The 14,682-nt window shown below is 43.0% G+C and overlaps 1 protein-coding gene across 1 annotated transcript; it reads left to right on the plus strand.

Moving 5' to 3' along the window:
* Nucleotides 1-526: 526 nt before the first annotated feature.
* LOC147879970 (cold shock protein 2-like) lies at nt 527-2,056 on the plus strand. Its single transcript, XM_087371921.1, has one exon. The coding sequence runs from the start codon at nt 1,270-1,272 to the stop codon at nt 1,837-1,839; it is 570 nt and encodes a 189-aa protein (XP_087228047.1). The 5' UTR covers nt 527-1,269; the 3' UTR covers nt 1,840-2,056.
* Nucleotides 2,057-14,682: the final 12,626 nt, after the last annotated feature.

Raw genomic sequence — 14,682 nt, forward strand, 5'->3', positions numbered from 1 at the left:
CCTCCTTGTGAGAGAGGATAATTGGAACTAGCTCTTTATTTCCTTTTATAAAGTTGAGCAAAATAGACCATAGTTAAAGTGAAGCACATGCAATTCTTCCACACATTTGAGTTGGACGGTACTTAGAGTGAATTCCAAGGCGCTTTCCCGCATGGCTAGTTGCGGTGGCAGTTTGGGCACCCAGCTGTTCAAACGGATTCCTAGATGTCTCCAGGGGATTGGTTTTCCCATGGGATCCCAAACTCGCACCCGTCGTGTGAACCGGGAGAGGTGCTCACACCTCAACCACACATGCGTCTATGGGAACAGGCCCTAAACTCCACCATAGTTGGACAAAGGGACTCCACCATAGTTGGACAAAGGGACGGGGGGGCTACAACTTGATCCATGCATAGGCTTGATTAGCACCGCACGATGACGAGATGGGAAGATCTGAGGCGTCCATTGTCGGATAACGTTGAGACTATGTTCTTCTTGGCCACTATCGTCTTCTGGATGTTTGCAATCAATGCCAATCCAACCCAACTCAGCAGCACAGTGCCTTCTTCTTTGTCCCTTTTCCCAGCGGATAGATAGAGCTATCAGGTTCAGCTTCGACGACCGTGAGTTGCGCTCGTTTGGGTAGATAAAGAGTGGACGGTAAGGATCTGAGAAGTTGGATCATCCCGTGGTTGAAGGTCGCGGATGATAGAGAGCAGGTTGCGGTGAGTAGACATGCAGATCGAAAACGGGAGGCTGTATGCGCATCCAGTGCTTGGATGATAGATTTTGCGCTTGCGAGGCCTCGTGTGCATGCGTGCGGTTTTGCTAAGTGTGAGGCGACTCAGAATTGAGGCCAGAGATAGCTCTCTTTTTCTGCAACTGCAATAGAAGTCTCCAAACTGCCCTTGCGTTCTCCTTTTCTCTGTCCTGTGGCCTTCCCTTCCCTTATCCTACAAGGGTTTGCCTAGCTAGCTTTTCTTTGCGTGCCTCGTTTCATCGCTTGGTTATCTCCGAAGAGTGGTTATCTCAGAAGAGTACTGTAGAACGGCATTAAGGATTGAACGACGATCGAACTCCTCAGCTGGATGCCGCTGTCGAGCTTGTGAATAGCAAAGGTCAGAGCTGAACTATATAGCCGCGGCGCTGCGAAAGTTGCGTGCTTAATCTCTCGCCGCAGCCGGCTGCTATTCGCGCTGCTGGGGAAGTTTATTGGGAGGAGGCGACCCCAAGCACGGGTTGAGTTGGAGGAGCGTTTGCAGGGGAAGGGAGACGGGTGGAGGAGGGCGGATGGCCGGAGCGGGGGGTGAAGCGGCAGCAGCAGCAACGTCGGGGGAGAAGAAGCAGACAGGGACGGTGAAGTGGTTCAACAGTTCGAAGGGGTTCGGGTTCATAACATCAGAGGAGGGGGATCAGGATTTGTTTGTGCATCAGACGTCGATACATGCGCAAGGATTCAGGTCATTACAGCAGGGAGAGTCAGTGGAGTTCGTGGTGGAGGTGGGAGAGGACGGGAGGATGAGGGCGTTGGAGGTAACAGGCCCAGACGGCTCGTTTGTGCAAGGAGCTCCCCGCTTCAATTCTCGAGGAGGAGCTCCTCCTCCCCTCAGAGGTGGAGCTCCTCCTTCTTTTGGTGGTTCTTGCTATAACTGTGGCCTCTTCGGCCATATGTCCCGTGACTGCCCCTCCCCTCCCTACCAGCCTCCTCCTCCCCCTCCTCCTCCCTCCCGTGGTCGCCCCCGCCCTCTTCGTGGCCGTGGCCGTGGCCGCTCCTCCGCCCTCGCTGACCCCCGCTCTTGCTACAATTGTGGCGGCATTGGCCACCTCCAACGTGACTGCCCCAGCTTGCCCATCTCCTGAAACATGTACATATCGCCCACTCTCGTTCTCCTCAGCGGCAAAAGGCGCCGCTTCTGCCCCCCCCCCCCCCCCCCCCCCTCCTTGTTTCTTCGAACCATTTTGGTTTTCTTCATTATTTCCTTCGAACCACTGTCGCTTTTTGAAACTTAACTTGATTGTAACACATTCGGTGTTCTTTATCCTGTCGGTTTTGGAACCCTAATTAACTGATTCATGTAACGCATGTCGGTTTTGTTGTCAATTACCATGGGCCATAATCTGATTTAAGGCTGTAGGTTGTGGTCTGGAGCATCATTAATGAATTCCTTTGAAACGCTGTGGGTTGTGGTTCTTTAGCAGTAATGCTTGTCTTCGAATGAGTTAGGGAAACAGTGTTGTCAAGATTTCGCACATGCAATAAGAAAGTGTAGTTTTATTCTCTTTACATGCCGTTTTGAACCATTGAAGCCTTTTGAATTATAAGTCTGTATACCAAGACATTCGTTTATTGATTGGATCCCCACCATTGGTACGTTGCATGATGGCGTTCTAGTCAATTGTAACGTACGTTGAATCTGCTCTCCCTAAGATTGACTTCCAATGAATTTGTGAAACTGTGTTAAGATTTCATGCAATAAAATGTGTGGTGCTCCGTCTCCAAGTTGATGGTCATTCAGCAGCTCAAGCAGCTCATACTTTTTGTATTTGTCTACTTCTAGGGAATCTGTACCTTTCCTCTATATTTACAAGCAAGCTGCATATTTGTAGCCCCCCATTCCTGTTCCAGTGTCGGCATGAGAACGTCCGGAAGTGTTCTTACCAAAAGTGTAATTGTCTAAGTAGCATTCACTTCATGACAGTCAAGTCCGAACGAGGAATTTAAAGTTATTCCTTCGGATGGAGTCGTGCTAATCATGTGAAGAGTCAATTAAAGGTGTTTATTTGGGCTGGGGCCTCACTAAGTGGCAATCCAATTAAAATGACATGCCTTACTATCAAATATTTTCTAATCAAGCAGTGCCTAATGCAACATTGCCAATCAAATTGATTTTAGAAACTTTAGTGCCATTCCAATGCATACTTAAACTATGAGATTGTCATTTCATAAGGGATGCTCTTATTTCAAAGTTTTCGATATGAGTTATAGTTACTTTACAAACTATGTAACCACATTAATAATTTTCTTTAGAAGTGCTTGGACATATGAGACATATTGCCAAACATTCAAGCTTCAGTTTTTTCTAACTTATATACTCAAATATATATTGTAACATTTGCATGCCTTACTCTAGCAAAATTTGACTTAGATCTACATCTTTCTTTCCTTCAACTCACTAAGGTTTTTTATAAAATGGCATTTTGAATAAAACTACCTATTCATGTAAATACCTTGAGTTCTTTGCTTCTCTTTATCCTCAACATGTGACTTGTGATGGTCTAGTAATGATTGCCACATATAAGCTTTTAGTATAAAAGAAATGAGAGCTCATATGCTTGTCGCTAATAAAGGACACCTTACGTGTTAAAGGCATGCCCTTTCTATAAATAAAGATTGAAAACCCTTACAATAAGGTATCATTTGCACCGAACGTGAAAGACTTGCCATGGTGAATGTAGTTAAGAAGTTTAGGCATTACTTGTTGGTAAACAAGTTTATCTTCTTCGTGGATCACCAAGCTCTCGTTTATTTGGTCAATAAACCATGCATGGCTGGTCGTGTCGGAGTAAACTTATACCCCACGAGCAGCCACCGTAGCCCAATCGACTACCACTCCATGTGCCTCCATCTTAGAGAACCACGCCCTCACCCCTATGTGGAATGCACGTTTGTGCTCTTCGTCTGAAGGTGACCAAATTATGAGAGTTCAAAAAAGTGCATGTAATATGTAATACAACAAATAGAACAATAATTTAAATGAGAAGTAGACTTACCACCCATGCCTCGAGCCCGATCCGTCTGCTACCATTGCCGAGGTGCGGTTTACCTACGATGTCCAGCCATCTCCTCGCAGCCTTCTTTTGATTATCCAACTTTGTGGGCATGTTTTTCATCTCCTTCTTTGTCTGCTTCCAGTCACCTTTATCCGCCCATCTAGGTTTAGGTTCCTCGCCGCAATGGAACTCGCAGCTCCGACTTGTGATGCTTCAAAACACCACACATGCGCGAGAGCATGTAGTGCTCATCGAACTCGTACTCGGGGGGGTTAGGGCATTTACTTTTCAATTCCTACAAGACTGCCTCCTTCTTGTTGTTATTCTAGTGCCACCAGTCAAGGAGTATGCCCTTCTTGAAATGGTGGCTCATCAACTGACATGGCGGTAATCACTTGCATCTCCTTTTTATTTTCTACAATCTCTCGACCCATAGTGACCTCATAGTAAATGTCCTCAAGCAGGGGATGATTTGGTCCTTCCCTAAGGCTAGGCATGGAGTAGCAGATGGGGTGGTATTAGCGGCAGTGCTGGTGGTGTGTGGAGTGATGGGAGTCATCTGGGACCATTGGTGGTGATCGGTATCTCATCGTAGCAAGGAAGGTCATGAATGACCTCCATGGTCTCATGTGCATCTCTTGTACGTTGACCCAGACCACAACAGGAGCTAGAGCCTTTCGTGCTCTTCTTAGGACGCTGTCGTCATTCCCTATGTGAAGGGTCGGGATCAAAGTGGGTGGACTCAACCACATCTACTGCTACACCCAATCCCAAACATGATCCCCCGCCACCCTTCTTGTTGGAACACCTCTGTCAATGATCAGAAGAATATGCATGCGATGCCTACGTGGTCATGAACCTAGACAAAACTGTGGAGGGGAGAGTTGATGCCCGACTCATTGTTTGCTTGGGTGTAGCCATTTTTGGTGAGGTTCAGGGACTTTTCTATATATAGGTATCTTACATGACCAATAACTTATGCGCTCAATGGAATTCGGCAAACTTTGTCTTCAAGTTGCAGTACACATTCCACATGAGAGAAAAAAATTATGGAATAAGTATTTGGAACAAGACCATTAGAGCATTACAAGTGCTATGTTGCATGTGAGGCATGCATCCTGAAGATTATAGGATATAGCAATTTATTCAAAAACATCAAAATTTTGTTCTATACATACACACGGCCAACACTACATGAGCTTCTCCTCAACCCAAGGACACACTTAAATGAGATCATTATGCATGGGTTAATGGGCCTCCAATGTTGTGCTAAAGTGATGCATACCCATTTGAGAGCATGCTCCATTACTTTTTTTTTATCTGTTTAAAACCAAAACGGATTGAAAATTTGGAATCCAAACTATTGGGACTAGTGCATGGTGGTCTTAAAACATTGATAGTTGCTGGTGTTGGTATCTAGATTCACCCTAAAATGGGAGAAGTTGGAAAAGTGCAATTTGTGCATGTACAAAGATATTTTAATAAATCCAACACTATTTATAATTTTGAATTGTTTCTTTTTCCATGCACTTGCTTGCTATATGGCTCATAAGCATGCCAAAGGTCATTGCATTTAATAATACACAACATTAAACCCAATAGCATGCCCTTTGGCCTATTTGTGTTTTGAAGCATTTTAGGCCACATTGCACTTGTTTGGGATATCCAAGTCTGTTGATGTGTATCACCAGAGGGGGGGGGGGAACCAACGGCTGAAATTTTGCTACTCCCATGAATTTTGAATTTTCACACCTCCCACCCATCAAATCTTGGAAGATTAAGTACCTGCAACCTGCCCCTACCCTGCAAATGCCCTACAACTTGCACACACCTTGACGTGACCTTGCGTAGACTTTGATTTGCCATTGTCTTCTTTCAGGTAAGTTGTCTTCTATTCTTTGCTTACCTCACCAGCTAGCTTCTCCAGGTCTATTCTGGACTGATTGTGGCCATGGCGTCAATGGCAACATGCAACTTGCCATGGCTTGCAAGAGAAGCAGACAGAGGCTGCGAGACAGGAATGCCGAAAAGCCAAGTCAAGGCACAAGGAACAGAGTGCGGGAGGAGGAAAGCACTGGCACGGTATTGAATAAGCAACGGAAGACACTTTTGCAACATTTGCGAAGGGAGAAATAACGAGAAGAAAGAAGACTCCTTGCAAAGTAGCAGTAAGAAGCGAGTGCAGATGCACGCATTCGATCATTGCCATCAGAGCGAAGAACACGAGCTGTAGTGTCACGATTGGTGGGAGCATTCAAGGCAGCAACATCAGGCCATTCAGGTGATTATCAATCTCGAGTCTTCACAAGCTTTAGCCTCCACCCTAAAGTTTGTAGAGTAACAACCGTACCAACACCTCGAGAGATGCACACCCAAGAAACGATGCTCTCTAACCTGAGAAATGGCCTACAGAAAGTGAAAGGGGTGCATAGCTTAGATCAACTAACTACAAAGAGGGCGACGTTAGCTATGTTGGTGTCCCCTAAAACAAAGAAGAAATGGCTTGGGCGCACAATGTTGAAGATGTTGTCAATCAGAAGGACCAACATGGCTCCAGCAGGGTTAAACGTAGACCGAAAGCAATGCGCAATCATCCTGATCCGACAAGTCTGAGGGATTTAATAGAATGCAAGAAAAGGAGAGACAACCTAAGTGTGGAAGTCATTGCTACAATGATGACATTTTGGCACAAAAATACGACAGTTTCTCCAAATAGAAAGGACATCTATAAGAAGCGGATGGGACGCAAGGTGTTTGAGAAGAACATCATACACATGCTAGATACAACGCAGGTCAGTGGTGCCTAAACCAGGCCCATGGTGTGATTGAGCTTTGGGATAGTTTACTTGTTTCATTGCTTAAACTAGGCTTGGACTAAATGTGATTGTCCTAAACCAGCCCGGTGGCATGGTTGAGAAGAAATTAACAGTAATATATTTTGCAATATATTGTTATTTTACTAAACCAACCTGATGGTAGGAACATCATGCAACGGTAGCTGCTTCAAACTCAATCACCAGTTATGTGATATGTCCTGAACCAGCGTGGTTGAATAGTTATTAGTTATTGACCAACTCGGTGGTTGAAATTATTGTGTTTCTTAGTACTTAAATTCGTTAAATTCAATTCCCTACTTTTCGGATCATATACCATTGTTAAATTGTGGAATTCAAAAATGAAAAGCAATATATTGTTATTTTCTAAATGTGATTGTCCTAGACTAGCCTTGTGGTTGAAACATCATGCAACCGTAGGTTGGTTTAGCTCAATTGCCAGTTATGTGATTGTCCTGAACCAGTGTGGTTGAAGAAACATTAGTTGTTGTCCAGCTTGATAACATGGTTGAGCAGAAATTAACAGCAATATATTTCGCACAATATATTGTTATTTTACTAAACCAGTCCGGTGGTTGGAACATCATGCAATCATGGCTGCTTCAGCTCAATTACTAGTTATTTGATATATCGTGAACCAACGTGGTTGAACAAGCATTAGTTATTGACCAGCTCAGTGGTTGAAATTATTGTGTTTCTTAGTGCTTAAATTTGTTAAATTTAATTTCCTACTATTCGGGTCATATACCACTGTTATGGAATTCAAAAATGAAAAGCAATATATTGTTATTTTCTAATGGTGAAATAAAGAAATGGAAAGCAATATACTTGTTATTGTCTAATATGTGATGTTGAGACCGTCAGGCTAAACCATCCCAGTGGTTGAAACTATGACACTGTCCTAAACCATCCTGGTGATTGAAATTGTGACTATCCTAAATGTGTCCTAAACTAGCGTGGTGATTGAAATTGTGATTGTCTTAAACTAGCACAATGGTTGAAATTTTCTTGCTTCATTATATACTATAATTAGACTGTGTTTTGTATTCTTTTAGTAGTAGCAAAAAGGGGGCTCATTGTTTTGTTGTTCGCGCATGTGGGTCAGCAGATGGAGTTGTATCTCAAGTTTGGGGATCAGAATCCGGACATTTCAATTGGGTAGAGGAGCTTTGAGCATTGTAAGCCCTGGTACGTCAGGAAACTCAAAGACAGGAATGTTTGTTGTTGTGCAAAACCCACATAGACTTTGACTTGGCTCAGCAAGCTATGAATGACTTGAGATTTGGTCGTGTTGGAGCATTGCTCCATGGGGATCGATGCCCATGCCTCCCCAATGAATACGTAGTCTATAAGCCACCTGGATCCTCATCATGTGTTGCAAGGGAGGGCAAGTTTTGTAGCCTAGGGTCTTTGTGGGAGCTAGTGGTTTGTCCAAAAGAAGACCATGAGTGGCAGGATTGAATGCATTCGTAGCACTTGCAAGCATTGCAGTTTGAAGCTGAACTGTCCAAATGAAATGAGTGAAGACAACCACGTTGCTCTAAAATGGAGGAGATTTGAAAATGTCAATGTTGAAGGATCCGATAAAAAGAGATGGCTATTGTCATATAAGAGCACCCAGCCAAGGGAGCTTGTAGGTCACGTGGTTCAATCCATCCCAAAATATGTGCTCACAATTTCATGGCCAGCTAGCAAGATAAGCAGTTCAGGACGTGCCTTGCCAATTTTCCCCGTGACACTATTGTATCTGTCATAGATTTTACAAAAAATTATTCTTTTCAAGAACAAGATGAGATACATGGTACAACAAGCAAATAGCAATTCTTGTGCATATCATGTACAGCCATTTGCTTGATTCTTCCACGCCTGATGCCAATCTTCTTGCTGACTCACAACAGTCCAAGTTAGTGCAACGCACTTACCATTTCTACATTTCAGATGATAGGGAACATGACACCCTATTTGTGAGACATGCTTTTCTACTGCATCATGAATGGCTGAAAAAGAAAAATCCCCATGCAAAAAGTATAAAACAACATTGGGTGTGGTTAGATGGTGCTACCTCTCAATTTAAATCAGCATGTGGATTCTACTTCATCTCAAGGTTCAAATCCATGACCGGTTTAGACATGATGTGGAATTTCTTTGGGTCTAGCCATGGCAAGGGTGAACATGATGGATGCAGTGTTGTTATTAGGCAAGCTCTGTTTAAACACCAACTAGCATGCCCTCAAGAAAAACTCAATGATGCCCATGATGCTATAACATGTCTTACAGCCAACCTCTCCATAGGTGCGCATTCAACATACATTAAACAAAGCCTTAAGAATACTATAGTACGCAGAGTGTTCCATGAAGTGAAAGTGGATGAAGAGAAAATTAAAGGAGTTCGTGGTCTGCACAGCATATGGGGCTTTTCAAACAACCAATTGATTAAAACAAGAAAACTTTCTTGTTTTTGTAGTGCGTGCATCATAGGGAATCATGACAATTGTGAAAACATCACAACTATGATGACATGGGATCGAGTTCAAGTTGTCCCTCTACATTTAGATGGAGTGACAAACAATGGAGAGACAAACGACTCGCCACAGTTTGGGGAGAGTTTCGATGACCTCACTAACTGTCTAGAAGAGGGGGATAACTTTGCAGTTGTCAAAGATTCTAGGGAGAACGAGGAAGATGACCCATACTTTCTGTTGCAATGCACAAAACCTAAGTACAAGGTTGAGGAAACATTTAAGGATAATTGGGGAACAACCTTCGAGAAGTGGGATGTAGTAGTTGGAGCTTTTTGGTACAAAAAAACATCCAAGAGAGGCTGCAATTACGAATTGCTACATAAGAGTCCACAAACATGTGTGTACTCTCATCTATTAAGAGCTATTAAGTTCCAGATGCAACTCGTGCCACAACAAAAGAAGGGTAGGAGTGTCTTCAAATTGGATTTAGACACACATGAGCACATCTTGGGGTGTCTTGGAGCGGTGGACGAGGATGATTGAGATAGTACTAAGAAAATGTATGTAGTCTCATTACAGGGAAACAATATGTCCACTTGTCCTACAAAATGGAATTTGTATTGAGACTATGCTTCTTTTTAGTATATCCAAACAACCATCGTGCTGGTTTTATTAAATTATTTTTGTAAATCCCAAACGGTAAAACCCATGCTTGTTTTGTATATCCCAACAACCACCGCATTGGTTTCCCATAACAAATCCACACATCCTACAAATCCATTCATCTTGTAATAATAGAAGCAAACCACCGTGCTAGTGGCTGTTCATATCCTAGTGCAACCAACCATCGTGCTGGCGATAACTTATCCTTCACGAATCCTACACTACTACTGTGCTACCCCTATACTACTACTACGCTACCCCTACACTACTACCGTGCTATCCTAAAATTTGTTGCATAGTGCTAGTGCCCTTTAGACTGGTTATAGTTAACCGTCAGATTTCAACCACCAAGCTACTTAAAACATTTAAGTACTAACATGGAAGCAGGTCGATACAAAATCAGGTATTACGAGCACCATGAGAATATCCACAAGTTCAAGAAATGTCTGCAAGATTTTTATTATTTCAAAACACGATGACATTTTGCTTTTTCAAGGAAATTCCAGACTCCCAACTATCTTATCAACCTCTCTATAGCAAGCATCTCCTAGCTCTGGAGGCCAGTCTACTGCACAATGGTAGACCTCTTCACACACTCATATTACACACTACTTGCTTGACTCTGTCGACTTATATGCCCATAGTAACTCCTCCTTTTGCTGGGGGTCCTCTTCATCCTACTCTTTGCACTCTATACATCTTCGAGCCTCTATCATTTCCTGCCAAAAAAAACCTACATCATGAGCTTGACAAGTACCTTAAAGGAGCAAGAAAAACAATAGCCAAGGAAATTAATAATCACCATATGTGCCGTCTCCAAGTAATACACCCACCACCACAGCATGTCCTCCTTGCAACTTTTTTTCTCCTTCTTCTCCGGGTCTGTCTCTGCGAGGATGCCATCCAACATCGTTTTCAGATAGAACAAAAGCATTGCAAAGTCCTTTGGGTATGCCATAGATTCGCAGTAGGTGGATCGGTGTACAGAGTTTTCGGGCTAGATTCGTAATGGGCTCTTAGTTGTGTCTGCATGCACTTAAATAGGGAGAGAGTTCATTGAGCCCAACCTTCTCATTCTTTAGTCTCATATTAGTTGTCTACTTGAAATCTTCCGTCTCACATTAGTTGTCTAATCGAAATCTTTCATCTCACATTAGTTCACTAATCGAAATCTTTCAATCTCACATTAGTGATCCAATCGAAATCTTTCATCTCACATTACTTGTCAAATTGAAATCTTTCTTCTCATTATTATCACCGCGCTGGCATGAATCAAAGGATACTATCTAGTCACATAGTTGAGATAACATCGCCCAAGTAAACTCTTGAGAAGATTAACCATTCAATAGATTACACACAGATTATATATATTACAATCTCAAAGACTCCTTACTTCAGATTACATCTCAAGGACTCCTTGTTAAGCTCCTTGATTGAAGGCTCGGCCCTCCTTGCTCCTTTTCAAAATGGGATTGGTTCCTTCCTACAAGGGCCCGGCCCCTCCCTTCATGTCGCTTCCTCTTTCCTTGATTTGAGCTTCTTGGTTGCATGCTTGGCCCTTCTTGCTCCTTTCCTAAAGGGGGCTGGTTCCTCCCTTCAGGCTTCTTTTCCTCATAGTCAGGCTCGGTCTTGGCCTTCTTCGATTTGAGCTCCTTGTCTTTAAGATCTTTTGCCCAAATGGCAAATTGAGCTACATCATCTACTTTCTCATCGTAGATAGCTATAGTAGGCAGGCACATTTGATATGTCCATGACTTGGGCAATGGCAAATGGCATTCTCTACAGCTAGATTTTGTATGCACAAACACTCCAAAGAAAAAAACGTGCACAGGGTGGTAGCTGGTAGGCCATCGGATACAGCGGTCATCTATAATGGGGGTATGGCAGACCATGCATTTCAGACCCTGCTGCATAGTAGGATAGGCATCCGATTTAACTATTGTGGCCGTCTATACCATAGTCTTGCTCTGTACATGGTGAAGTTGCTTCTTGATTCCTTTCTCCCTCATCCTAAGGCTACGGATGTTCTCCTTCATCTCCTCCACTTTTTGCTCACTTTGTGCAACAACTTCATCTGAATCCCTCAGCATCTATTGAAGCTGCATAAATTGCTGAAAAACATCTTCATGGGCCGTTTCCAAGACTTCCACTCTAGTTTGGAAATCTCTTAGGACGACGGACTGCTTTTCATAATTGTCGAAAGCCACGGCAAGCTCGTGCAAACATCTATCATGATCTTCTTGCAAGGTCTTGTAGCTTGCTCTTTGGACTTCCAACAATGTTTCAAAAAAACAACTCTCACTGTGGCTACCGCAAATTGCTCCACCGTGGTGGCTAGAACTTGCTCCACCGTGGTGGCTGGAACTTGCTCCACCGTGGCTGCTCTCTGCATCCTTCCTAGCTTGGGGAGATGTCTCGTTGTCTTCTCCACCCCAGCTGTTCTCTACCCCATCCTTCCTGGCCTTGAAGCTCTCTCGTAGTTCCTGCATCACCTTTTTAGTTTCTGCATTCTCCCTTTTCAGCTCCTCCATCATCTGGTCTTTTTCAATGTTCAATGCATTTTGCATGTTGCAGAGCCGTTTGTAAAGAACCTCCTTTTTGGCTCTCTGATCTTCAAGATTCTTTCGCATCTTTTCTAGCTCCTTATCCGCCATATCCCCGTCATTTCTCACTTATTCGAGCCTATCTTGTAGCTCCTTTATGTGCTTCTCTGCTTCTTCTCTTTTATGCCTTTCCATGTCGATCCAATTTTATAGCAGCCTTAGCTTGCTCTTGTGCTTGCAAGGCCCTCGCTTGTACCTCGTCTACCTTGACTTCTACACTTTCCCTAAGACTTTTCTCAAGTTGTGTTGCCTTTGCTACATCGATGGCTTTCTCTTGTAGAAAAGTCACCTTCTGAGACATCTGCTTATCATATTACTCATAAATCCGTTTGAGGTTAGATGCCATCAGGTGCATTGCAACTCCAGTGGACTGAGATGACAATTGGAATTTGCCATCCATGCAATTCTTCAGGGTGGTTACCATGCTCTTGGAGATCGCCCTTGAGAAAGATACATCACGTCCTTTCAGTTGCTCTACTGCTGCTTACTGCTGCTTGAACCTGCCAGAACTTGCAGGTTCCTCTCGTATCAGGAATGAAGTGAATGGTCTTCCTCAACACATCTTGGAGGTCTGTTGGCAAGCTCGAAATCTTGACTCCACCATCTTTACTAATCTGAGCGTTTGGGTATATGTCTAGAATATCCTCTCTCTTCCACTGCTTCTTGAAAAAGTGTGCTTACAAACTTCCTCTAGAAATTCCTAGAGCATTTTCAATCATGCTGTCATTGATGGTAATCTTCTGACCTTGATAGACTAGTTGCCCCTCCTTCACATTCTCCTGTACCAACCTTCAAGAATGTGGGGGCTACTATTTGGGCACACTTGGTTGGTGACAAAGACTCGAGAGGAGTGTGAGAAGACTTGCAAGCTATGGGTAGGATGCCTCATTTGTGGCCCCAAGTGCGTGTTCGTAAAGTTGTTCTCCCAAAAGCAACATGGATCGTCTCCAAGAGAGAGGAAGCAATGGTCACATTGCCTCTTTTCAAACACCGATAGGGTACATGCATTGCTTGAAAGGAGCATTTTCAAAGGACAATAAGCTTAGTGTGCTCAAGTCCCATGATTGGCACAAGGTATTATAGGTATTCTAAGCTATAGGATTAGTGTACCAATAATCGTGATGTGTTAGTGTAATTATGATTATATTATTGACATGACTTCTTTGTTGCTTGGATAGTTCATCCTCCCAATTACAGTGAAAGGGTTCTTACAAGAAGATGTTAGAAATACTATATTCAAGATCAGTGGAATTGGGAGGTATGCTTACTATCAACTCACATTGATTATATTTTCTTCAATTTAAGTTGAATAATCTATAAAAAGATCATGAATCTTACATGGGCATGTGAAATAGGTGGATATCTCAAAAAGAGATCTCCATATCGAGCATCGAGAAGTTAGGGTGGACTTCATCAAAGCCATGTACTTGCTTGAGAAGCACTTTCCCTCGAGCATTATGACAACTCAAGTATACTTGCTTGTGCACATAGTTGATGAGATGGCCATTGCAGGTACCATTCATAGTTGGTGGATGTTTTTTCTCGAACAGTTTATGAAAACTTTGAAGGGATTTGTAAGACAGAGAGCAAGACCGCGGAAGCAAGCATGGCAGAGGGATGGCTTGTGCAAGAGTCGTTAGTATATATCATGGAGCTTCTTGCATCCATGGATCCTAATATGCCGCAGGCTTGGCATAACAAGGATGATGATCACATCATTGGTGGCAAGGTTCCCCAAGGAAAAGGGATTGCAAGAAAGATGAGTGGAGCAAATGGAGAAATTCAATGAGATTTGTATCCTCAATAGCAAGGAGATGCAGAAGTGGATTGAGAGAAATGAAGCGGCCAAAGCAAAAAGAATAAATGCAAGGATGAGATTCAAAGTCATGCACAATCGAGCGCAACCATATCCACGAGATCTCGCCCTTCTCCCTAAAGACATGTCACTTGATTGGCTACAACTGACTCTACATAAAGCCGAACACGACGGAGAGACAATAAATAAGCACGAGTGAGATTTTTCATTTGGATGTATGATGCATGTAAGTTTCTTACCTCTTGACGTAATTAAGTTAGTTGTGGTAATATACGCTATAAAATATATGCATCCTCATTGTTTTAATGATGCTCTTTTGTAGTACAAAAAGTACAGTGCATTATGGTCATATGGATGACATTTTCGTGTCGATTCAAAGAGAGTCGCATATGATTGTGGAGTCATGGCTAACTTCACACAAGATAGCCAAGCAAGTCCTTCGGATACCAATCTTCTCTTCTCGGAGTTGGATTATTGTGGGACCATACGCAAAATTTATGAAGTTGATTTTAGATGATTTAGTATTTTCATTCTTGATGTAAAATGGTTTAGAA

The sequence above is a fragment of the Dipteris shenzhenensis genome, chromosome 33, assembly GCF_047967505.1.
Source record: "Dipteris shenzhenensis isolate YYH24624 ecotype China chromosome 33, Dip_SZ_1.0, whole genome shotgun sequence".
Classification (NCBI taxonomy): domain Eukaryota; kingdom Viridiplantae; phylum Streptophyta; class Polypodiopsida; order Gleicheniales; family Dipteridaceae; genus Dipteris; species Dipteris shenzhenensis.